The following is a 25,501-nucleotide window of genomic DNA, read 5'->3' as shown; positions in this document are numbered from 1 at the left end:
GCTAGTACTATTCAGAGTAGACCCACTGAAGTTAGTGGACTTGGGTTCATTATTTTCAACAGGTCTACTCCAAGTAGGATTTAGCTGCACAACCCTCTGCTCTAGTTTTTTTACCTGCTTGGGAAAGAACTGGTTGGCAGTCAACAAAGCATGCACAGAAGAGATCAAGGTTATACAACACTCGCTGGCAGCATCTCAGGGCTCTGTAGCCATGCCAGTTATCCATCATCAGGAGCGGGCAGCGCTTTACTTACTTTATAGAAAAGCAAACAAATGGCATGCTTCCTGTTCAAGTTTCCTCTCTGGACGTAATTCTCAAGGAAAAGCATTATGTGCTTTGGTTTGGCAAATGAATGTACAAGATAGGCAAGCAAGTTCTAACTAACACTTGAAAGACACAGGGTAGGATACAAATGTCCCTGCTAAGTTACCAAATCATAGGACTTTGACTCTATCTAGCTCAGTGTTTCCCAACTAAGGTCTTGAGCTGTTTTTGGACTACAACTCCCATCACCCCTAGCTAGCAAGACCAGTGGTGAGGGGTGCGTGGGAACTTGGGAAACACTGCTGTAGATGTTCACAGAATCATAGATTGGAGAGTTGGAAGGGACCCTGAGAATCATCCAGTCCAACCCCCTGCAATGCAGGAACAAGCAGCTGTCCCCATATGGCGATCAAACTTGTAACCTGGGGATTATCAGCACCATGCTCTAACCAATGGAGGTATTCAGGCTACAACTCCAATCATTCCTAAGCATTGGTTATGCTAGCTGAAACTGATAGGAGTTGCAAATCCAGCATCATCCGGAAGTGCATGGGATCTCCATTCCTGACTACAACAGAGCCTCTTGCAGTCTAGCTACCATAAAGAAGTACAGTCAAACCTTGGAAGTCGAACAGAATCTGTTCCGAAAGTCTGATTAAAACGTTCAGAAACCAAAGCGCGGCTTCTGATTGGCTGCAGGACGTTTGGTTTCCAAAAATAGTTTGCAAACCAGAACAGTCGCTTCCAGGGTTGCGGCATTCGGGAGCCGAAAACGTTCGAGAACTAGGCTGTTTGAGAACCAAGGTACGACTGTATCATAAATGTGAATGCAAATATGAATGCTTTAAAAAGAACTCTCGCCCAATATAAAGAAAATCTTATTGAACCATACAGCCATACCTCTTCTTGCGAATGCTTCATGTTGTGTTTTTTCGGGTTAAGAACGCGGCAAACCCAGAAGTGTTTACTTCCGGGTTTGCTATGCACACACTGAAACGTTCTGTGCGGTTTGCACATGTGCAGAAGTGTTCTGTGCAGTTTGTGCATGCACAGAAGCACTCTATAGCACTTCGCACATGCGCAGAAGTGCCGCTCTGGTTACGGACTTTTCGGGGTGCTAACGGCACCCTGGAACGGATCGTGTCCTCAACCAAAGGTACCACTGTTTATGAGTTTTAGTCAATCACGTTCCAAATCTGCCTAAGTTTGCACGCAAGAGGAAAAAAATAGTCCTAAAGGAGGAAGACATGCTTTCTGTGTTACTGTGTGATAAATACAACTGTTGCAGCAGGCACTGTCTTAAAAGAGAACCATTCTGCCCCTTTTCACACACAGAATCCTCATCTGTAATTTTTACTACGTATATCATCATAATTTTAAAACTCTGCCCAATTAACTAGAGACATGGTTTTAGGAGTCAATCAAAATGTGTGTGCGTGCTTTCTAACCAACTAACTAAACATTGCAGCTTTAACTTACCTCGATTCCGATTTCAAATCCGCCACCAAGGCCAGCTATCCCAATGGCAGACGGAGCTGACCAGACTGGAAGGGAAATAGAAACACATGGTGAACACGTGGCGCATTTTACTGTAGAACTGAACGAGATAGGCAGGTGCAACAGGGAAAGAGGATGCCACTGTATTAGACTCTCGTATTTGAAGTTCATTTGCAAATAATCCAATGCCATTCTGCAACGCTTTATTCACAAAGAAAAAGAACTTCGAAGGAAATCGCTTCATACAGTTCAGGCATTTCTACAACGCTGAATTTTTTGTTCCGATGCTGACTTGCAAATGAAAGACTGCACGTTCAAACAAAATATGTATGTAATACAATACGTAGGTCGTTTTGAAAAGCATGATACAAATGTCTATGTCAAAGTTTGCCGAGGAAAGCTGGAAGCTGTTCTTCAAAACGTTTTATTTTGCTCCCAGTTTTGAATCTCATGCACAGCTGGAGAAACTACAAAATCCAGACAGTTTTGGTAAAATTTAGAAGGCTCGAGTAAGGCAAGTCACATCATGTGCTACATACACCACTGAAAAATAAACAAGCCACAAACTATTGTTTGGGAATCTTAACAGGAACTAAATTCCTTTCAAACCCTCCATTAGCTTCTGCCAGCCACTAATTGTCAGACTATCTGCCGTGTCAATAGAAGGAAGTGTGGCAAGTCGAGAGACGCTACTGTCTCATTATCTAATGTCCTATTATTCTTCGTAAAATGTGCCACGCTGGTTTTTGCGACTGAGGTCCTGTGTTTATGTCTTAGGGGCTGGCCACTGAGAGAATGGGATGCTGGACTCAGGCCTGCCCCAAGACATTTTGGCACCTGGTAAAGGGTAAAGGGACCCCTAACCATTAGGTCTAGTCGTGACTGACTCTGGGGTTGCGGCGCTCATCTCGCTTTATTGGCAGAGGGAGCCGGCATACAGCTTCCGGGTCAAGTGGCCAGCATGACTAAGCCGCTTCTGGCGAACCAAAGCAGTGCACCTTCCCGCCGGAGTGGTACCTATTTATCTACTTGCACTTTGACATGCTTTCGAACTGCTAGGTTGGCAGGAGCAGGGACTGAGCAATGGGAGCTCACCCCGTAGCGGGGATTCGAACCACGACCTTCTGATCAGCAAGTCCTGGGCTCTGTGGGCCACAAAACAGCACTCTCCACCAGGGAAGAAGGGGTGAGTGAAGATCTACCCATCAAGAGCGAGGAGAGGAATAAAGATCTACATCGGGAACAAGGGTGGGAGGAGACCAGCAGCCTCTCCTATTCACCAAGAGGCCGTTGCAGAGGTGGCATTTGGGCTGCCAATGACAGAGCAGATCTGGCCTCAAAGGAGAGCACCACAGATGTCGCTGCAACTGCGGCAACAGGTGATGCATTCCTACTCCCCTTGGCATCCTGCCTCCTGAGGCGATTGCCTCGCCTTGCCTCATGGGCAGGCCGGCCCTAGCTGGACTAGATGAGCCATTGATCCAGTAGGAACTTCTTATGTTCTTAAGACAGTTCCAAGGATGTCACAAGACATCTATTACAGGAACAGGGAACTTGTAGCCCCTCTAGATGTTGTTAGATTACAACTCCTATCCTCTCTCACCACAGCTTATGTCACCTGGGGCTGATGGGAACCGAAGCCTATCATCTGGAGAGGCACAGAGGTAAATATACTTCTTCTAAAAGAAACATGGAGCTGCTCATTTTTAGTCACTGGAACTAACCGAACAGGACTCTCACGTACAGGAATGCTCCCATTATGTAATCCGCAGTGTCTTCAAAACAGCAAACTGCAAGCTGCTTTTTATGGCCAAGTATAAACTCAAGACAAAGGGAACATTTGTTTGCGAGCTATTCTTCGGAGATTACGGAAGCGCTCAGTGCCTGCCAGCAAAAGGACACAGATATGTGCCTTTGAAACATGCCTCCACCAGCAAGACAATTCTGTCTCAGTTTTAGGATTTTTGTTTTCAACGAGAGCCTTCACACAAACTGATTTGCTGGAGGATTCTTTGTGTGAATGGGTGTCAAGGTGCTTGTTGACCAGAGAAGCCTTTTCCAACCTGGTGCCCGTACTATGTTGCTAAGGCTACAGCTCCCACTATCCCTGACAATTGGCCAAGAGGGCTAAACAGACAGAATCATAGAGCTGGAAGGGACCACAAGGGTCAACTAGTCCAACCCCCTGTAATGCAGGGATATTTTGCCCAATGTGGGCATTGAACTTGACCCTAAAATTAAGAGACACATGCTCTACGAACTGTGCTGATTGGAAGGAGGCAAGTGAGATGTGTGTTAAGACTCCAGTAATATCTGGGCGGCACCAGGTTAGAAAATCTGGTCTAGGGAATAGCACCCAGTTCTGTACTTTAACTTCACTATTATGCTCCTGGACATCATGAGATTGATTTCTTTTTGTACAACTGAATAAACCCTGATAGAATGATCTAACCTTCTCTGCCTACCCCCTATCTTCCCATTTTTATAATGCATAAATATACTCAGCCAGATAATCAGATGAACAGACACATACTTCAAAGTAGTGAAATTTGTGATGGGGGCCTAAGACTCAACATCCTCTACGTTCAGCTGGGAGGGTAGTTGCCAGATATGCCCAATTCATAATAGCTCACAATTTCATCCCAATGGACATGCAGGCCCTGTTGAAGCTTGAAAAACTCTCGGCATCTCTTTTTGCACGCAGAAGCATTTAGACTGCTTTAAAAGGAGGAAAGGGCAAACTTACTTCCGTTAGGGAGGCGAGCCAGAACGATCCCACTGCCTCCTCGAGCTGTTACCAAAAACCCAGCTTTGATTACAGACAAGACTGCAAGACCTTTTGCTTTGGCAATTACATGGGCTGCAAATAATGAAATTAAATAGTTAGATATTATGGAGGCAAAAGAACCAATACTAGGGTTGCTGTATTTCCAGAGGTAAAAATCTGGGCAAAAAAAAAGAAAAAGTTGTTGAGCCACCAAAAAGAGGACATGACCAGGATTTCCTGGACATATGGCAACCCTAACCACTCCGAATTAGGGGGGAGAGCTTTTTTTATTTAATTAAGCTATTATGCAGAGACTTGACACTTTGAGGCAAAATTTTGCTTTGATACTCTTGATCAAGGAAGTCAATGAAGTCTGAGGGACAGACTTTAGTTTCACTTTCAAATCTGGGACCAATGGGCAAATTAGTTTTGAAGCTTGCCCTTCTGTGTGTGACGCTGATTACTAAAAGCAGAGGGGCAGGAAAGGAATAACCAGATTGCCATTTAACTGGCATTTTACAGGGACCAAAACGTTCAAAAACCAAATCGAGGTTTCTGATTGGCTGCAGGAAGCCCCGTTGGACGTTCAGGTTCCAAATGAACGTTCGCAAACCGAACAATCACTTCCGGGTTTGCGGCATTCGGGAGCCAAAACGTCCGAGTTTCAAGGCGTTTGGGATCCAAGGTACGACTGTACATTGCAAATGAATTTGCAGGATATGCCTTGGGCCACTACTTTTCCTAGACTGTGATACCAGCTTCTTTCCGGGAAACAAAGATGGGATTGCAAAATGTAGCAGGGGCTTTAAAAAAGAAAAAATCTGCACACAATCCGTTTCATGTTACCAAATGCAGATCCCAGGCCTTTAATCAGGTGAACTCACAAAGACAAGACAAGATGGGAAACTTAGCTCTACAAAGAACAAACAAATTGAAGTTGTGATCAACAAGATGAAAAACTCTCTTTTACTAACCAGGTATGATCTTGTCAGGGCCATTTCTAGAAGTGATTTCTGTAAATTCTCTTAAAATCTTAGCTGCCTTCTTTGCTTCCGACTTCAAATTGGAAGGTATAGGGTTATTCACTGAAAAGGAGGGGAAATATAAAGGAGTATTGTAAGCAAAACACGAATATTTCAAAAGGGGGTAAGAAGCATCTGTTAGTTGCAAGAGCTGGTAACATTTGTTGCATCCCTAACAATCTGGTACAAATGTCTTGCTTAGTAACACCATATAATGCTACCACTATCTCCTCCATTATCAGCATAAAGACATGTCTGTGGAGAATCATTCTACAGTACAATTTGCTATTTTTGAGCATTGAGCCTATGGAGAAATGACACATTCTTTCACCAGTAGCTCTGAAGCGTGTGTCAAGCTAAATAAAAAATTGATCCAATTTCATTCCACCAATGAGCAACCAAGAGCTGCAGCAGGAAACGTTGAAATGCAGATAAGTTCCAGCAAAGGGACTTACTAGCTGATGGCTTTGGAGTGATTATGCCACAGCTGATTCAAGAATGATGACATCGAACCCTACGTGAGTCAAGCATATGACAGAACAGGAAAACAGGCAGGTTTCTAAAAGAAGCTTGAAGTCTGTAATTAGAATTCTGACTAACAGTGCTGTGTTGGTTGAATATCTCTGCAAAGTAGAGGCTCTCACTGCATATCAATATGGTTTAAATAAATAAGGTTCCACTGCAATCTCCATTAGCCCTGGGGGGGGGGGGGATCACATTCTTTTGGGTCCTCTTGAAATGCTTTATAAATACCTGTCCTTCATTGCTGTCACAAGAATAAAAATGTAAACCATGATGCCTATGGAGCACAAAACCTATTGTTAGTAGCCAAATTGTTTACATTCCATTCATCCATCCACACTGGACCTAAGTATTATTAAACATTAAGCCACTTAAAAGCATGGGCACTTAGGCTGAGCTATAAAGGTTAAAACATTTTATCTGTATTACTGAGGTGTTAAAAGTTACTGAGGAGCAAAAGTAAATATGTGAATAGCTTAGGTGGCAGAACCATTAGATTTTTTGGCGTAGCCTTGAAATACTTTTCACCTAAGGAATGGTTGCAGAAACTTTATTCATTTAACACAGTGCCATCATTGTGCATTGCGCTTGCAGCATAGGAAAGGACAGGAGTATTTCTTGAGGAGCTTACAATCTAACAAGATACACAGCAGAGAGGCCACAGGGGAAGAATGTGCTATCATGAAGTTGCATGCATCTAAGGCTTAGTTTTAGTCTCACTAATGCAAGAGCAGATTGCAACGAAGACTTCACCAAGGCGGCAGGTTTTGCAGGAGGGATTTGAAGAGAAAGAGGTGACCTCACAGAGAATAGTTTGTCATCAATACAACGCAAACATCTGTCTTAGTTTTAGTCCTCAAGAGAAGTTAAAAGGAATGACTGATGGTAGCAGGATAATACAGGCAGTGCACATGAGAGCTGGTAAAGATTTTTCAAGTATTAACAGAAGCCCAGTTGAGTATAGGATTGCAGTAACAGAATGTGAAATAGTTGGGGATTTTTAAACTCCTCTGACCTAGATCCAAATGAGAAACTCAAAACACTGCCAACCCTATACAATGGAGTAATCAATCCATAAACAAACACTGTGTAAGATATTATGAGTTAACAAAGACCCACCCAGTAAGATAACAGAAGGCAAAACTAATCTGCTCATAATTTCTTAGGTGAAATATTTCTCAAAATTAATATACAAACAGCTATTAGATACAAGGTCAGCTGTGTCCAAAATAAGGAGCCAGAAAGATAGGAGAGCATGAGATATCAAGAATGGAGAAAACTCCCTCCAATGAAATTGCTCAGTACAACTAAATCTGGAGCAAGGATTGGGTGGAAGATAGTCTTGTGAACGCACTGTGCCAATCAAGTTATCGTTTGAGTATCTCTGAGGTCTTCCTTCTTTTGTTCATGAAGAAGGAGGGTGTCATCAAGAAGTCTTGCACAAAAACATGAACAGAGCAGTGGAAAGAATTTATATCCCAGCGCAACAAACCTGACTTGCAAAATTTTCTTATCAGCAAGAGAGAGAGAGAGAGAGAGACATCAAGATGGTTTGTTGGAAATCTGGCTGCACATGGTTATCAGAGTTTAATTACATTTCCAATTATACTTTCAAACTGTACAATGCCACAATCATAGTACAGTGGTACCTCGGGTTACATACGCTTCAGGTTACATACGCTTCAGGTTACAGACTCTGCTAACCCAGAAATATTACCTCGGGTTAAGAACTTTGCTTCAGGATGAGAACAGAAGTCATGAAGCAGCGACGCAGCAGCAGCAGGAGGCCCCATTAGCTAAAGTGGTGATTCAGGTTAAGAACAGTTTTAGGTTAAGAACAGACCTCCAGAACGAATTAAGTTCTTGACCCGAGGTACCACTGTACTGAGTAAATACCCGCCTTTTTAAAACATCGCATACAAGGTACACAAAAGGCACATGTTTTAATCAGTTGTTATAAGTTCAGTTTTATGTTTGCTATGGGAATGGTGCAACCTTATCATTGGACACACAAAGTGATATATAGAGGCAAAACAGTAATGAAATGCAGCCCTGAATCTCTTTTCAGGCAAGTCCTTAGGGAATCTAACAAACCTACCTACAACTACTCAGAAAAAGTCACGTTAAGTTCAGTGGTGCTTGCTCCTAGGTAAGTGGGTATAGGATTTCAGCCCAAATGACAAAACATTATCAGAAGGATTTTATGAATCTCACGGCAAATTACCTTCATATTCGAAACAGCTTGAAATGAGCCTCTAAGTACGCACAGACTGAACTCCCCATCCTCCCCCTAAGCAGGATAATCTTGCTGAATGAAAGCTAAAGGGTAAAATAATATGACAGCAGCTGAGCAGAAGAGGAGAATGAAAATATTTGCTTGAATTTACCTTTTAAAGTGGCTGCATACAGATACAGAGATATTAGATGGCTGCAATATTTTGGAGAAGCAAAACCAAAAAGGAAAGCAATGCTAAGAAGCATGAAACTTTCATGTAATTCAGGCTTTCAGACAATGTTTTTGTGGCAGTCAGGTGTCCACATATGCAACAGAGGACAGCTGTTGTCCTAGCTTCTGGTATCTCCAGGTAAACTGGGGGGGGGGGGACTTTCCTGAAACCCTTGACAACTGCTGCTAGTCAGTGTAGACCAGGGGTCTGCAACCTTTAAGACAAAAAGAGCCACTTGGACCCGTTTCCGAAGGGAAAAAAACTGGGAGCCGCAAAACCGGGAAGGTGACGTCGGGACGGTGCGTGACTAACGCACGCACCGCCCCCATGCGACGTCACAGCCAGTACAGCGCCCGCAAGATTTAACGCCTTTCCTTCCAATGTCCTGAATAATAGATTTTCCAATGGTCGGATCTCAGCGGTGTGTGTATGTGATAATAGATCTATAGAATCTTTACAACATATACAATTCTGTTGTCCACTACATTCAGTTTCTCGGATCAGATTTTTGTCCCCTTTATTATTGGAAATCTCAGGTGACTCTTTGGAAACACAGTTAATGCATTTATTGCAAGATTCTGATCCGAGTAGGTCCCTTTCTGTTGCCAGATTTCTGATAACAGTATTAGCCTATAAAAGGAAAAATTGATTACTCTATGACTATTGATTACTGATTTTGTCTAAATAATATTGATTTATACTGATAATTTGAAATTTTAAGCGCTATATTGTTTTTATTTTAATGGAATTTAGAAATTTATGGTCTGAGATGTACTTGATTTTAACGTAATTTAATTTATTAATTTTATCTTGTTATACCTGTGTTGCTGTATGATGTATTGAATATGGGCCTATGGCCGTAATAAACTATCTATCTATCTATCTGTGGGGAGTGTCGGGGCGCACAATGCGCCTCCTCCCCTAGCTAGTATCCGCCCCAGAGCCACGGCAAAGGTGTAAAAGAGCCACATGCGGCTCCGGAGCCGCGGGTTGCAGACCCTGGTGTAGACAATACTGAGTTAGACAAAGCCAAAGGCCTGACTTGGTAAAATACACTTTCTCTTCTTAAATTGCTTTTTATCGATTTGCTAAACAGTTATCAAGGCGGAATACAGAGTTTGGTAAGTGAGAAAAATATATATCAGCTAAAGACTGCAGTCACTTTTGTTCCAACATAGGCAACAACTAAAGGTGTTGCTCCATAGTGTTGCATGTGATATAACGTATGGAAACAATGATCAACCAATTTTACCAAGCCAATAAAGGCATACCATGCTTTATAGAAAGTGTCTGGGGGTTTTGTTTTGTTTTGGATGCAATGCCCCTTTTGTATATGGTTAGTTTGTCCCTAAGAATGATGTCCCATACTTGTGAGATCCAAGCTTTGAAGAGGTTTATATGTAGAGATTTCCAATGTAGTTTGCTATCACTAATTTAGTTCTGTAAGTGCAAAGTAAGATGCTTATTAGTTATATCTTGGTTCTGTAGAGTAAAAATAAGATACCAAAGCCTATTTTGAGTCTTGTTGAATGGACTGCCTAGTATGGATACAAATGTTATTTATTAGGTGTAGCTGAAACCATTACAAAACAAAATACACAAAACAAAATAAAATACATTACACAATTGTCAATAATTATTATAACCAGGCATTCTGTCAGATAAGAGTAGATGGTGGTGAGACGGCTTGTTTTGAGCTCTGTGGTTTGTTTTTAAAAATTGCAGTTCCAGCTCTTTTTTGTTAACTGCTTTGAGGTTTTCTTCTACAACCAAGATACAGTATAAATAAATTTTATGAAATAAATAAATAAAATTGCATGGCCTCCCTATTTAAGGGGAAATGAATGCGGAAATACAGCTTTAGCATTATAAAACAGCATACTAACATTTAAAAAGCCCAGGTAGTATGTTTTCTGTGCTGCAGGAAAATGGGAGGTCAGGAAAAACGAGACAAGCACCTCAGAACAAATCTTTGCATCATACTCCAACTCAAGGTTAGCTTTATCTGAAAACAGATCGCAGGCATTTTAGCAAGTAGTGAAGATATAAGTGACCTACTCTGCAGAAAACAAGGACATGAGAAATGTCATATCTGGCTGCTTTTAGTTCTCTTAACCTTGCAGGCTGCATATCATACTTTGGGAGGGCAACTGATGCAAATGTTGCCAATAGGATTTCACATGCAAATCCACTTATTTGTATTCAGAATACACACATTTCAGTTTATTCAATGGAGTCAACATTATTACATTCCCTCTGCTCTCTTAGACTGAGAATCTGAGGGCATATCCTGTCTTCTTAACAAAGTTTGTAAACCACTCTGCAATACTTGCTCACTTATTCCATTTGTGCCCTGCTCTTCAGCCAAGAAGCCTCCAATAGAGGCTTACATTGAAACATTCTGAATTGCAATATCAAAGCTACAGATTTCAGAGAAAGGGAGCGAACATTAGAACATTGACCACAGCTAGACATGTTGGCTTTTGTAGGTTTATGATGGATACTTAGGATAAACATCCTAACAGCCAAGAACAACAATTACCAAAATCACCCTTCTAGGTCCCGAGGTACATGCAGAAGAAAATAAGTGAGTGCAGGCACAGTGATTTAGAATAGTTCCTTTGGATTGGATTTCCTGGTTACTTTTGACACCATGGCAAACTCTTTTGTCACTGGCAAAAAAACCCCCCTATAGCTGGTCACAGCAGATGATGGAGAAATTCATGACTTTATTGTAGCAGTGATTTAAACCTCCATTAGCTTCTGCTAGCCACTAATTGTCAGACTATCTGCCATGTCAATAGAAGGAAGTGTGGCAAGTGGAGAGATGCTACTTGTCTCATTATCTAATGTCCTATTATTCTTCGTAAAATGTGTCCACGCTGGTTTTTGCGACCGAGGTCCTGTGTTTATGTCTTAGGGGCTGGCCACTGAGAAAATGGGATGCTGGATTCAGGCCTGCCTCAAGACATTTTGGCACCTGAGCGGGCCACAAAACAGCACCCTCCACCAGGAAAGAAGGGCTGAGTGAAGATCTACCCATCAGGAACGAGGAGACGAATAAAGATCTACATCGGGAACAAGGGTGGGAGGAGACCAGCAGTCCCTCCTATTCACCAAGAGGCCACTGCAGAGGTGTCCAATAATAATAATAATAATAATAATAATAATAATAATATTTGTACCCCACCCATATAACTGGGAATAAAAATAGGAATATAATAACACACATGTTAATACAACATAAATGAGAATTTTGGCTAGTTTGCACCGATTTAGTATTTTGATAATAATAATGCAGTATTTGTACCCTGCCCACCTGACTGGGTTTTCTGGACCGCTTCCTGTATGTGTGTGTGTGTGTGTGTGTATACACACACACACACACACACACACATATATGGGAATATATTCCATATAACTATACCGTTACACATTGCAATCATCTTTTGACTGAACAAGGAACATAAAACAAACAAGAACTGGACTCCAAGTCTATGATTCTAAAAGTGACTTACACTAAGGCAGTCCTATTAATTTATCAGTGGACTTGTTTCACTCTTTTTAAATAACGATTTATTATTTATACCCCGCCCATCTGGCTGGGTTTCCCCAGCCACTCTTTTAAAGATTTGCAAGCCCCTCATGTGGGGGGAAAACTGGACTTATAGAACTAGACAGGGAACAACTAGGGAAACTTGGGGGATAAATATGGCAAGACACACCCCACGTATACTTTCCCCCAAAACTCCAATTCCTCTCTTCCCCACCACCACCACCTTCCAAATTCCCCCCTCCCCCATATCCACACCAACCATGCCTACTTACTGCTTCCTGGAAGGTAACATCCACACCCACCCCTGGCTTGGGAAAGCCTCGGGAGTATCTACAGCAATGCAGCCAACCACTCGCGACAGAAACTATCCCTGCGTTCCACTCTAAAGACCCCGCCTTGTAAGAGGCAGCAGCAGCTGCTGCTGCTCACCTGGAGCAGGTGCATGGGCGGGCGTGAGGCGCGATAGTCGTCTAAACCACGCGCCTGATTTTCTTTTCTCTAACGTTGGGATCGAATCCGCGAAAGAGAGCTCGGGGGCGTGAACTCCTGAAAGGGAATTAAAAATATATATAATTATTTCAACTTTATTTCGTATCCTTCTCATTTCGCCCCCCACCCCCGCCACTCAGGCATTATACGAAGACGGCCGTCGGCTGCCGTAAAGCGGGAAGGGCGGCTTTTCGCGACAGTTGCGAGGGCCTCCGAACTGCCTCTTTCGCCTCATTTTCCTGTTAGCGGTTTCTGAAAGAAGGAGAGAGAGAGAGAGCATGGCGGCCGGGGAAGCTAAGTCCGTTTTATTCGTTTGCCTGGGTGAGTGGAAAGTGGGGCTGGAGAATGGGGGGAGGTAAAGACGCAGCTTTTTAAAAATAAAAATGCATGGGGTTTCATTATTATGCTTTTCTATGTGTTGGAAACCGCCCAGAGTGAGTAGTTGTAGTAGTGGTAATAGTAACAACAACAAAACAACAAGAAAATAATAATAATAATAATAATAATAATAGGAAGTGTTATGCAAGCTAACAAAATATGTTCATGGACTTGGAATACAAAAATGTGCTGCACATTCATATTATTCAGTTCTCTATCTTTAAGCTGTCCTGTTTCCTCCCCCAATTACAGTGGTACCTCGGGTTACATACGCTTCAGCTTACAGACTCCGCTAACCCAGAAATAGTACCTCGGGTTAAGAACTTTGCTTCAGGATGAAAACAGAAATCACACAGCAGTGGCAGCAGGAGGCCCCATTAGCTAAAGTGGTGCTTCAGGTTAAGAACAGTTTCAGGTTAAGAACGGACCTCCGGAACGAATTAAGTACTTAACCCGAGGTACCACTGTATATCAGAAGAGCTAAGCCAGGAGCAGCTAGAAGAGCCACGACATTCTTACTTGTGAAGAAAGAGATGGGCAGCCAGAGTGGAATCCAGTGTTACCACTAAATCTCTTAAAACTTGTACATACAAGAGCTGCCTAGAAGCGAGAAACATTTACATTTGGAGTAGGACAGAAGCTGCCATGCTCTCTGTGGTGATGGAAGGGGACTGTTTTACATAACACCACCTTCCCCTGGCTTTATAATACAGTGGTAATCTATTACTCATGCGTTTGGAGGGGGTCTGTAACTTGGCAGAGAGAGAGAGAAGACCTGAAATACAGGACAAATCTGTCAATACAGGACTCAACATTTTACACTGAAATGCGGAACAATCCTGTATTATACAGGACAGGTGGCAACCCTACTTTCTGATGATCTCCTGGTTCAGATCTTCCACCTTCCTTTGTGGCACTGGCAGAACTATGTTTATCCTAGTAATGGGAAGGGGCATTGGTGAGTTGTTTCCCACCACCATCACCTCCCCTGAGGAATGGCTGAGTTGGGAAGGTAAGATACAACTTGGATACTAGGGCTGGGTGATACCTTGTTTTCAACATCACAATATAGTAAAGGTAAAGGTACCCCTGCCCGTACGGGCCAGTCTTGACAGACTCTAGGGTTGTGCGCTCATCTCACTCTAGAGGCCGGGAGCCAGCACTGTCCGCAGACACTTCCGGGTCACGTGGCCAGCGTGACAAGCTGAATCTGGCGAGCCAGCGCAGCACACGGAACGCCGCTTACCTTCCCGCTGGTAAGCGGTCCCTATTTATCTACTTGCACCCGGGAGTGCTTTCGAACTGCTAGGTTGGCAGAAGCTGGGACCGAACAACGGGAGTGCACCCCGCCGCGGGGATTCGAACCGCCGACCATGCGATCGGCAAGTCCTAGGCGCTGAGGTTTTACCCACAGCGCCACCCGCGTCCCACATCACAATATATCACCAGCTAAATATGATATCTTGATATATCACAATATATATCTGCGGTGGCAGAGGGCCTTGCTGCCCCCCACAAGGGCAGAGGGTCCCACCATACCTCCCTGCAGTGGTGGAGGGTGCATCACACTTCCTCGCAGCAGCAGAGAGCCTTGCCAGGCCTCCTCATGGCAGCAGAAGGTGCCACCCTACATCCCTGTGGTAGCAGTGGGCCCAAGTGTGTGAGGGCTTATCTTCATTTCTTATTGGTTAGGACAGAGGAGGGAGAGAGCAAACAAAGCTGGAGACACCAGTGCCTGCATAGTATGTGCCTGCAATTTATCTGCAAAGTATCGTTCCACTGAGGAATGGGAAGTTATTAAGTCTTCAGCTTTTATTTCACCGGTACATGTCCTATGTTTACATTGATTTGCAAAACATAAAGCTGGTCAAATATCACTTAGCCTCTGCTTTTGGTTTGTAATAGGAGTAGTGGATATTCTTTACATAGCAGACTATAAGTTACTTAATACTTGAAGAGTAACATGTCTGTGGATCTCTTGTGGTGTACAGTACATGTGAGAAATAAATGGGAAGGGTAACAACAGAAATGAAGGCTGTATGCTGCTACATTTGCTCAGAAGTACCACTGAATTATGGGGCTTACTCCAAAGTGCATAGCTTTGTTTTAATATTCCTGTTGGTCCCTAGGGCATCACTGGTGTAGGAAGGAGTCCATCTGCCCCAGTGCTGCCCTGGCGAGCGAAAATAAAGCATCTCTTTATCTTGGCAAAAAATTCTCCCACAGGCATGCTATCATTATTAGAAGGTCTTAGAGACGATCTCTCTCTCTCCCTCCCTCTCTCTCTCTCTCTCTGTAGTATGGCATTGTTTTGAGAATGTCCTGTTTCCTAAATCCCTGGTGCTGACTTTCTAGAAACGGTGCCATGAGAGAGAGAGAGAGAGAGAGAGAGAAGTTCTTTTACAAAGGTAAAAAGAGGTAACATTGGCCCTTCACCCTGTTTCTTAGATTAGTGGACAAGTTGAAACCTCTGCATTTAACCAGTGTAGTCCCTGGGGTTCAACAGTGTCACCTGCTGAGAAAATTATTTAAAGAATAATACTTCTATTTTGAAAAGGCAAGCCAAATCATTTGGGGTTTTAGGGGCCACCAGATGTTGATAGGAGCCGATTACAGCTCAGGTTGGCTACTCCTGGTATTCAGTCAAAAAATCCTCTGGAAGAAATGGATGAACCTTTCACTGATAGCCGGCACCGAAACTACCCTGCAGAGTGAAAGCAGGAGAGGAATTTTATGGAAGCTACCGCCTGATTATTATATTGCTGTTACTCTGCCCAGCCTCATTGCTTCTGGGGCAAAAGAAACATGAAATGACTATTTTGAAACATGTATCAATTGGTAAAAATCAAATAGATGCATCTAAACATGGGCCCTGTCCATAGTTGTAGAGTCTGGACTATGTTTCAGTGAAGCATGCACAACAATCATTCAGTGGATTATGCCTGATATATCTCATTCCTTTGCCCACATGTGAAGTAGAAGATGAGATATCACTTTATGAAACCTTTTTGCTTGATTAAATTGTGATGATGGAGGTGCTGCAGCTGAGAGAGTGGATGACGTCTCTTAAAATCTCTAAACAAATGATAGTGATACAGTTTTTCTCTGTCTACATTTAGAAATCCTGCTTTTAATCCTGGCTGGTTGCTTTTGGAAACAGTGTTCAACTAGGATTAGACTAGGGTCCGGCAGCATGGTGTGGAGACTGTAGATAGAGCTCTCTCCTTCAACACTTAGAAGCAGTGTTAGAAACTGAGATATGAAAACTAGGAGCTAAATGGCACCTTAAACCCAGGTTATGGGTGCAACAACAGAATGTCTAGGCACACTTTTTTAATAACAAGGAGACAAAGCTGAAAATGAATGAACTGCAGCTAAAATATTATGTTCATTTTCGACATGGTCTCGTCCTTCCCCTGCCCAACCCCCTAATATTCCTATGAGGGTCTCTTCTCCAGTCTTCAGAGAGTAGCTGGAAGTGAGGATGCAGAAAAAGGTCCTCCTGTCCTTACACTCTGCAGTTTTAATCTGAAATCATGGGTGTAGTACTGCGCCCAGAGCTCAGAAGCTGCTCACGCTAATGAAATTCCCTGTCGCAAAATGCACCTAGAGCATTGAGAGTTTCGAACTCTGCTTGGAAGTTGGGTGCTACTCAATTAAATTGATTGGCAGTGGATTGGACGTAGTTAGAAGACAATACCTATTTGTGTGACACACATTTGTTGTTGTTGCTGTTTAGTCGTTTAGTCGTGTCTGACTCTTCGGGACTCCATGGACCAGAGCACGCCAGGCACTTCTGTCTTCCACTGCCTCCCGCAGTTTGGTCAGACTCATGTTTGTAGCTTCAAAGACACTGTCCAACCATCTCGTCCTCTGTCGTCCCCTTCTCCTCGTGCCCTCCATCTTTCCCAACATCAGGGTCTTTTCCAGGAAGTCTTCTCTGTGCGACACATAGTTAACTTAATTTGCTTCCACGATGTGTGGTTTTGGCCATTGGACAGGGATAACTTTAAAAGGAGATCAGACATAGTCATGAAGGATTGATTCATCAACAGCTTCAGCCATGACTGGACATGGAAGAGGCATCTAGCGCTGAACTAAAACTCCTGACTGGCAACAGCAGGAGTTGATGCAGCAGTGTGTGTACACCACTGCATCCACAGCCCCACCACTCACATTGGGGCAACATGAAAAAGTTCCTCTTCACTATACCAGATCCTAGGCTGAGCCCATGGCCATCAACTGATGGCATCAGAGCCAGCTGAAGAGCCAGTGAATCCTGCACTGGCACACATTTTGTGAGTTCCTGCTGGCAGTAGCCTCTATCTGCCATTTGAGGATCAGTATTGAAATTTGGCTGTGAACACCCCACCAACACTCTTTGCTGGTGGGGTTCTCTGCCTAATCTAGTCCTCTTCCAGCACAGGAGGGCGAAGCTGTTAGTGTACCTCTAAATACTAGCAGCTGGAGGGGACAGAATACTGGAGAGGGAAGGTGCTGTCAAGTCCTGCTTATGTGTTTCCTGGGAACATTTGGTTAGCTGCTGTGTGAAAAGGATGCTGGATTAGATAGACACTCACTCTTGGTCTAATTGAGGTCCCAGGAGATAGTTATTATATGCTTAGTAGCTACGTTAAAGTTGCACTGTAGACCGTTGTCAGCCAAAACGAGAATGTGTGCATGTTGTCATTGGAAGTTGCATTGCTGCAGAGTGATGAACAGACTGAAACCAAATAGTAATCCTGCCTTTACTGTTTTAGTATCAGAAGAGGGATTATCCATTAATGACCCCCTTCACAATGCAAACACTGAGTCAGGCAACCCCACTTTTATACCCACTATGTTGAGGTGCAAGGAGAAGGTTGGCCTGTAGTTCGTTTTATAGCACAATTCTATGTGTGTCCACTCAGGGGAACAAATCATATTAAACACAGTATGACTTACTCCCAAGTAAATAACTCCAGGGTTTCAGATATATATTCAGATTTATTTTGTAGGGAAAGGAGATGGGGCAGAAATGAGTTAATACCTCCCCCATGTAATTCCTTGTATCTCCTTGTTGAGGCCAAGCTTGTATTTTACTAGTATGGAGTTAAGGACTGCATTACAGTGTGCTTGTAGCTTGAGTCAAAGCTAGTAGTTGTTACTCACTGGAAAAGTCTACAGGTCATAGGCTGTGATTTCACTATGTGGCTTAGGAACTTGGCTTAAAATCTGGAAATGCTCAGTGGAATGTGATGGTGAAATTGTCTTTTGGGGATGTAGAATTCAATCTGTCACAATACATTGTCAGCAATGCTACTGGAAACCAATAAGGCCCATAGAATACTGGTGTGTACTGACTTGCAACAATCCACCTCTGCTAAAAGTTAGTTGCTATTGGTGAACAATAATGGGCTTCTCGCAAGCCAGATGTGGAAGTCAGGAAGTGAACACTGATGAGAAACTGCATAGAAGGGGGAGCTGATGAACTCTGTGGCTTTCTTCAGTTCTTCACATCTACCTCCACAGGTTCTGGAATATTTCACTTTAAGAACACAGGTGTGAGATATTGCATTTTAGAGTCACTGAATCTTTATTTCCACAGGGAACATTTGCCGCTCTCCTATAGCCGAAGCTGTTTTTAGGAAACTTGTGACTGAAGGAAACATTGAAAACAAGGTAAGTTTTATTTTAGCCGCCAAAGCCGCCATTCTGTTAGCATGATATAAATATTTTTACCTTACCTGCATATCTTAGAAATCTGTCTGCAGCAATTTATCAGCGTCTCTTTACCAAAGCCAGATTAAATGTATTTCCATCAGAAGTGCTAAATGGCAGGCTGAGAGGCATCCCTTATCAGAATAGGCTCTGTGTATGCTCTCAGGACATCAATTGTATGAGGCATATGCTACTGCATTGCAGACAATATGAGCAAGCTAGGGATCTATTGGTTAAACCCCTACTGGCAAATCAGCCGGGTAAATCTGAAACCTAGTATACTAAATAGCTTCTGGACAAGTATAATGGTATCACAGTGGCCGTGGCAAAGTTTCTTTCGGTAGTCATACGTATCAAAGATCATCATACTTAAGACTAAACAAATATCATCTCAGTCTCCCTCTCCCGGGGGGTTGTCTGTATGAATCTGCATTTTATTCTGAATCTGTGTTATGGATTTTTGTGCCCGCAATAAAGATTATTATTATATTTTGACTTGTTTTTCTGTAGTGGAGGATAGACAGTGCAGCAACGTCTACGTATGAAGTAGGAAATCCTCCAGATTATCGAGGCCAGAATTGCATGAGGAAACATGGTGTTACCATGAATCATATTGCCAGGCAGGTACTGTACCCATAATGCTTTCACTGTCTGTATACATATGTTCTTGTTGTTCACAGTGGGTGATAGACAGCGGTGCTGTTTCTGACTGGAATGTGGGGCGCTCCCCAGATGCGAGGGCTTTAAGTTGTCTGAGAAATCATGACATTCAGACGGGCCATAAAGCACGACAGGTAGAAAGAGTCTGTTCGTTGTTTTCTGGAAACTATGAGTGGTGCAAAAGTCTTGGTAACTGCTGTAGAATGGATTGTGCATGGATTGGCAAAGTATTAAATGTTTAACTACTCAGTGTCGTCATGGTTAGAGCAGTGGAAATTCTAACAGCATCTGCGTAAAGTGGTTGGATGAAGCCGTGTTCCAGAGCCTGTTAACGCTGTTCCCTGACTGAAATGATTTCAGTGGTTAGGGATATTACTATTTTATTTCTTTGCTAGTCAAGGTGAATCACTTGCCATGAACCTAGTTTGCCATTTTGTTGCCCATTCCTCCAGTTTAAAGAGATCCTTTTGAGTCATATTGCATTTGGCTTTTCATAGTACAGTGATATCTCTGGTTACAGACGCTTCAGGCTACAGACTCCGCTTACCTTGAAATAGTACCTCGGGTTAAGAACTTTGCTTCAGGATGAGAACCGTAATTGTGCTGTGGCAGGAGTGGGAGGCCCCATTAGCTAAAGTGGTACCTCAGGTTAAGAACAGTTTCAGGTTAAGAACGGACCTCCAGAACGAATTAAGTTCTTAACCCGAGGTACACTGTACTAAAGAGTTTGGTGTTGATTGCAGGCTTGGACTTCTCACCCCTGGCTGCAGTTCATTAAGAAACAAGTTAAATCACACCAATCCCAATAGAGACTCACTGTTAGCTTCCCTCCATTGTGACAACTTTTCCTGGTTCAGAACTTAAGCAACTCTGCTCCAGTAGACAATTGTAGGATATAAGAGATGGCTAAATGATATTGATTTCAGTGTCTCAGTTGTTAAAATAAATGCACATAATTTATCAAAATTCCTTTAAGACCTGACCTTCTTTAGATAGATTCATAACTGCAGCATTTCTGTTAGACAAAGGATGTGTCACATATTCCCTTCTGACTTTTCCTTTCCTTTCGTGAGGTCTTGCTTTAGTTGTTTTCCCCATTTACAGATCTTTTTAATGTTGTTCTTTTAGCTTCACTGGTGCCCTTTTTGACCTTAAACTCCCTTTAATCCACTTCATGTAAAACCCATAGAACTCAGCATAGATTAAAGCCTCTCAACACTCAAACAGTTCTTCCTGCCTTCTGCTTTTTCTTCTATTTCTTTTGATATCTTGATCCTCCCCCCCAATATTTAAAAGCTTAACAAGGAAAGCTTAAATGGTATAGTTCACATCTGTTGTTTTCAACACATCAAAATGTGCTCTGAATGTTATCATTCAAAAGAAGAACTGATGGCATCTTTGGAAGAGCGCATTGTTGAACAATACTTTTGCATCGTAATCATTACAACCTTATCCCAGAATTTCTGAACAGTGTTTGATTTTTGAGAGATAATATGAACAATAACTTGTGTAAATGTTCCCTGGCCAAATGCTAAAACACTAATTGTTCTGTTTTATTTTTCTACAATTGATTTCTGAGCTGCTTACTTTGCAGCTGTCAGTTAGCATACATAAATGTTGTTTGGCTTTAGAATTTTAAATATGTATTGCTAACTGCCATCACTGCAACACTGGCTTAACCTTATTTTGCACTTTTTTTATTAAGAATTGTTGTGACATGGATCTCTGTTAACAGTGTTTAAACATATTTGTTAAATTCCAGGTTACAAAAGATGATTTCCTGACGTTTGATTATATGCTTTGTATGGATGAAAGTAACTTACGGTAAGTTGTGAAAACTATGTGCTTTTTGCTTATAGATGATGATAGTTCTGATTATTCTAGCCTAAATGGGTTGCTTGCTACATTTAGTGCCTCCTAATAGACGCTAAAGCCCTTAAAGAATATTCCCACTACACCCTTCGTGTAAAACATGGGGAGGGAAGCAGATTAAATTCCAGATGCTATTGAACTACCCTCAGCTCTGGCCAGCATGGTCAATGCATAGAGATGATGGGGGTTTAATTCAAACACAGCTGGAGAACCACAGGTTCCCCATTCTGGGTCTAAAGGATGATGATCCCTAGGAATAGTCAGGGAACAGACGGAATAGCATTATACCTTTTGCATTATAGTAATCTATTCCTCATTTGAGCAAATGATTGCCAGGATTACTCTGCAAGATGAGAACAGGCTGCTGTATGAAATCTATATTTCTGGTGGATCCAGGTGTTATTTCAAGTCAATGTTCTGTAATTGTTGCACATATTTCCTGAGCCTCTCATTAGTATTTTTGGCTCCATAGTGTTGGTATTCCATAACTTACACTTATACTTGGGTACAACATTATATAAAGATACGTGTGTTAGATGCTGCATACTAAATCACATCACCCTGTTAAAAATGTGTGGGTTTTTTCTTTATACACTGTGATTTTTGTTTCCTTTATGCACTGCAAACTCTAAGGACATCTTAGTGTCAAAGGAAAAAAGAAAGAAAGACATGCCACACTTAATGACAAAAAGTTGCCTAAACTTTTGTCTTGTAGAGATCTGAAAAGAAAAAGCAATAGTGTTCAAAACTGCAAATCTCAGATTGAGCTGCTTGGGAGCTATGATCCACAAAAGCAGCTTATTATTGAAGATCCGTACTATGTAAGTATTCAATTCTATTAGTCCTTTTAAACTCAAAATCAGTGTTGTAGCAATCAGTGTTGCAATAAAGAGATCTGTTTAACTTAAATTGGTTCATTTTATTTTTTGTCTCTGCTTCTTTCTATAGGGGACTGATGAAGATTTTGAAACTGTTTATCAACAGTGCCTTAGATGCTGTAAAGCATTTTTGGAGAAACCTCATTAATGGGACAAGTGTTTCTGAAAGCAAATAATATTTAGCTGTTCTGTAAAATTATTCCCAGTTGATATTAAATTGTAAAGATTCTAAAAATAAGTCCTTTTTTAGCATACTTAATTTCATGATGTGCACTGCACCTTGTACTTGAGAAATGGTAGGCTTATAAAATTAATATTGACCTTGATCAAGCATCTATATAAGGGGGAAAGCATCCAGTTCTGACAAAATAAATGTGTGTGATTCTTGGTATACATATTCCACATAATATGTAAAAGAATTCCTGTATGCATACTCTAAATATGATACACCTATGTCTGTTTTCCATTGCTACTTGTATGTATGGTACTTTCTAACCTTAAACATCTTTCTTAGAAGTATCTTTTGGATGTTTTGTCACATGATTAAGAACTGAAGACTTAACAAAACAGTCTCTCTTTACTTTTTCCATTATTTGTGATTTGAAAGAGAGAGAGACTTACAGCCATATAGAGTTGTTGAGCTGTATGAATTTCACAAGTCTGCATAACCACAGAATGAGTTCATTGTGTGGTGTCTTGATGCATAGTACAGTCACCTAGAGTCTTGGTCTCTCTTTTTTTCTAATTATTCAAACAAAATCTAGCCTTTAGTAGCTGCTGAGATGATGCTTGAAAGAGGATAAATACAGCCTTGTGAAGTCTTGGAGCAGTGTGCATGGCACAAAGTGTTATTTGCAGATCATGTGTACTAACGGAAGCCGAGTAAATTAATTAAATATGCTTCACTTGCCCTAACATATACAAACTACAACTGTGTTAATTTCCACACAACAGAATTAAGCCATTACCTTCTTTTTAATCATAAGTATACACAGCCCTGCTTTTGAATTATAGTGCTAGAGGAGACTCTTGAGAGTCCCATGGACTGCAAGAAGATCAAACCTATCCATTCCTAAGGAAATCAGCCCTGAGGGCTCACTGGAAGGACAGATCCTGAAGCTGAGGCTCCAATACTTTGGCCACCTCGTGAGAAGAGAAGACTCCCTGGAAAAGACCCTGATGTTGGGAAAGATTGAGGGCACAAGGAGAAGGGGACGACAGAGGACGAGATGATTGGACAGTGTTCTTGAAGCTACCAGCATGAGTTTGACCAAACTGCGGGAGGCAGCCGTAGACAGGAGTGTCTGGCGTGCTCTGGTCCATGGGGTCACAAAGAGTCGGACATGACTAAACAACAACAACATACACAGCCCTGGCTATAGATGAGAAATGTCTGAAGAGAAGAGTTAAAAGGCCAGTAATTGCCTCATTGAGAACTAGGACTGCTCTCTTCTGCTTCATGGGCATTCCCTTACAGGTCTATAAACGAGATTTCCTTTTGACATTTTCATTTAACGTTTTCATGGTAATCATAATCATTATAATTTTATAATTTTACACCGCCCATCTGGCTGGGTTACCCCAGCCACTGGTAAACGTTCTGTAGATCACAACCACATTCACCACTTTTTAAAAAGTGATATATGTTTATCTGCACCCTCCTGTCTCTTATAGCTGTGATGCCTTTCCTGAATATCCTCATGCTGGAACTTCTGTGTGCCTCCATCATGTTTTTCTTGCCCATCATATCAAACACATCCTCCTTGGTGGTTTGCTTTCAAGTCGCTTCACCAGTTTTTGATACTCCTCAGACGTTCTCTTCCTAAATTGTTTAAAGGATGCTTTTAATACTTTTCTCCCATCTCCTTTCTTCTAAATAAGCTGTCTTTCATGACTGTGCCAGTTCGAAAGCATGCCAGTGCAAGTAGATAAATAGGTACCACTGCGGCGGGAAGGTAAATGGTGTTTCCATGCACTTTGGCACTCATCACAGTCCTCTGTGCGCCAGTAGTGGTTTAGTCATGCTGGCCACTTGGCCCGGAAAACTGTCTGTGGACAAACGCCGGCTCCCTCTGCCTGAAAGCGAGATGAGCGCCACAACCCCATAGTCGCCTTTGACTGGACTTAACCGTCCATGGGACCTTTACCTTCTTATCACCACTTTGAGGTTCAGTTCCTCACGATGCAGAGCAGTACAGAGAGCACATGGGTAGAATCCTTTTATGTGGTGCCATACCTTTCCCTGAGTTGATTGCAACTTGGCTTAGAAGAGCTAGATAGACCATGGGATTTGAAAAGATCACTAAATCCTTGATCCCAGCCTATTCCTTAAAATGTCTGGGCATGATGACAATACGTGACTCCCGAGTTGGCATTGCTTTGCTTCTCTCTTGCCCCACCTTCCTTTCTTGGAGGAGCATTTCATTATTGCTGCTTCAAAACTGAGCCAAAGAAAAGCTTCTGCTACCCATAAGCAAGCAGCAAAATTCATAGTGTGCCACAAATGTGCTTTACTGCTACTAGTAAAGGACACTACTGAGTGCAAAACTCCTCCGGGTAATAAATAGCTCAACATATAACATAAAGCACATGCTGAAGGGCGTTGACATGAATAAATGTCTATTTGTAAATAGTTGGATGTGTGAGCTATTCCTGGTCTACTGCTTGGTGTCAAGCCCAGCAGCGTAATAATGCATGGTAGGCTGTCTTATCTTTTAAACAGCCAATTATAAAAAAGGTTTGCCAAGATCTTTATCTTCCCACTTAGCAGAATTAATAAATACAAGCTGCAGGCAAGAAAATAGGAAGTTGTCATAATAATTCCTTTGGCTGAGTGTTGCTATAAACAGTGGTTATTGGAGTATTTTGCACTGTGTGTACACATTAAGACATTAACATTTCCCCTCTCGCCTACTGCTCCTCATGTCCCAAGCACATTTGCAATATTTATTTATTAGTTTATCTTATTTATTAGATTTATATACCACCCGCCATCATAAGATTTCAGGGCTGTTCGTGAGATTAAAACGCAAATAAATAGTTAGAAACAGCAAAACAATACCCCCCTCCCACAGACACATTTAAAAGGCTGTGGAATATTAAACAGCCAAAGGCCTGATTGAAGAGGAACATTTTTCGCCTGGCACTTAAAGATATATAAAGAAGGTGCCAGACAAACCTCCCTGGGGAGAGCATTCCACAAACAGGGAACCGCTGCAGAAAAGGCCAGTTCTCATGTTGCCACCCTGTGGACCTCATGTGGAGAAGGCACAGAAAGAAGGGCCTCAGATGATGAATGCAGAGTCCAGGTTGGTTTATATGGGAAGAGGCGGTCCTTGATATTCCGCAGGTCCTGAGCCTTCAAAGAGAAGCTGAGCTTGAATAGCCTTCACGCCTCAAACCTTGAAGTGGGGCTAGTAGATCTTGGAGCAGCATGAATCAACTTCCT

At 42.2% G+C, this 25,501-nt stretch overlaps 3 protein-coding genes across 6 annotated transcripts in view; 2 read left to right on the top strand and 1 right to left on the bottom strand.

The window, feature by feature from the left end:
- Positions 1–25,501, top strand: part of TPO (thyroid peroxidase) — a 990,904-nt gene that overhangs the window by 300,058 nt on the left and 665,345 nt on the right. The window lies entirely within an intron of this gene.
- Positions 1–25,501, bottom strand: part of SH3YL1 (SH3 and SYLF domain containing 1) — a 458,321-nt gene that overhangs the window by 15,342 nt on the left and 417,478 nt on the right. The window contains exons 1-4 of one of the 3 annotated variants that reach the window (XM_083431742.1): positions 12,506–12,695; positions 5,504–5,614; positions 4,509–4,622; positions 1,745–1,809 (exon numbers count right to left, since the gene is read on the bottom strand). In XM_083431742.1, the coding sequence (XP_083287868.1) occupies positions 1,745–1,809; positions 4,509–4,622; positions 5,504–5,614; positions 12,506–12,680 (465 nt within the window). In that variant the 5' untranslated portion in view covers positions 12,681–12,695. Of the gene's footprint in view, positions 1–1,744; positions 1,810–4,508; positions 4,623–5,503; positions 5,615–12,348; positions 12,696–25,501 lie in introns of those variants that run through there. The other 2 variants (XM_083431743.1, XM_083431744.1) reach the window with 2 other exon arrangements.
- ACP1 (acid phosphatase 1) lies at positions 12,749–22,968 on the top strand. Of its 2 annotated transcripts, none has more exons than XM_083431869.1 (6): positions 12,749–12,886; positions 18,531–18,604; positions 19,324–19,437; positions 21,066–21,127; positions 21,891–21,996; positions 22,124–22,968. In XM_083431869.1, exons 1-6 carry the CDS (start codon positions 12,844–12,846, stop codon positions 22,199–22,201), a joined length of 477 nt encoding a protein of 158 aa, XP_083287995.1. In that variant the 5' UTR covers positions 12,749–12,843; the 3' UTR covers positions 22,202–22,968. The 2 variants fall into 2 exon arrangements, with proteins under 2 accessions (XP_083287995.1, XP_083287994.1); XM_083431868.1 differs by lacking the exon at positions 19,324–19,437 and adding an exon at positions 19,154–19,267 and having other exon boundaries at positions 22,124–22,291.

This window comes from Podarcis tiliguerta, assembly GCF_965153285.1.
Source record: "Podarcis tiliguerta genome assembly, chromosome: 3".
NCBI lineage: Eukaryota > Metazoa > Chordata > Lepidosauria > Squamata > Lacertidae > Podarcis > Podarcis tiliguerta.
This window is presented reverse-complemented; position numbering and strand designations above follow the sequence as displayed.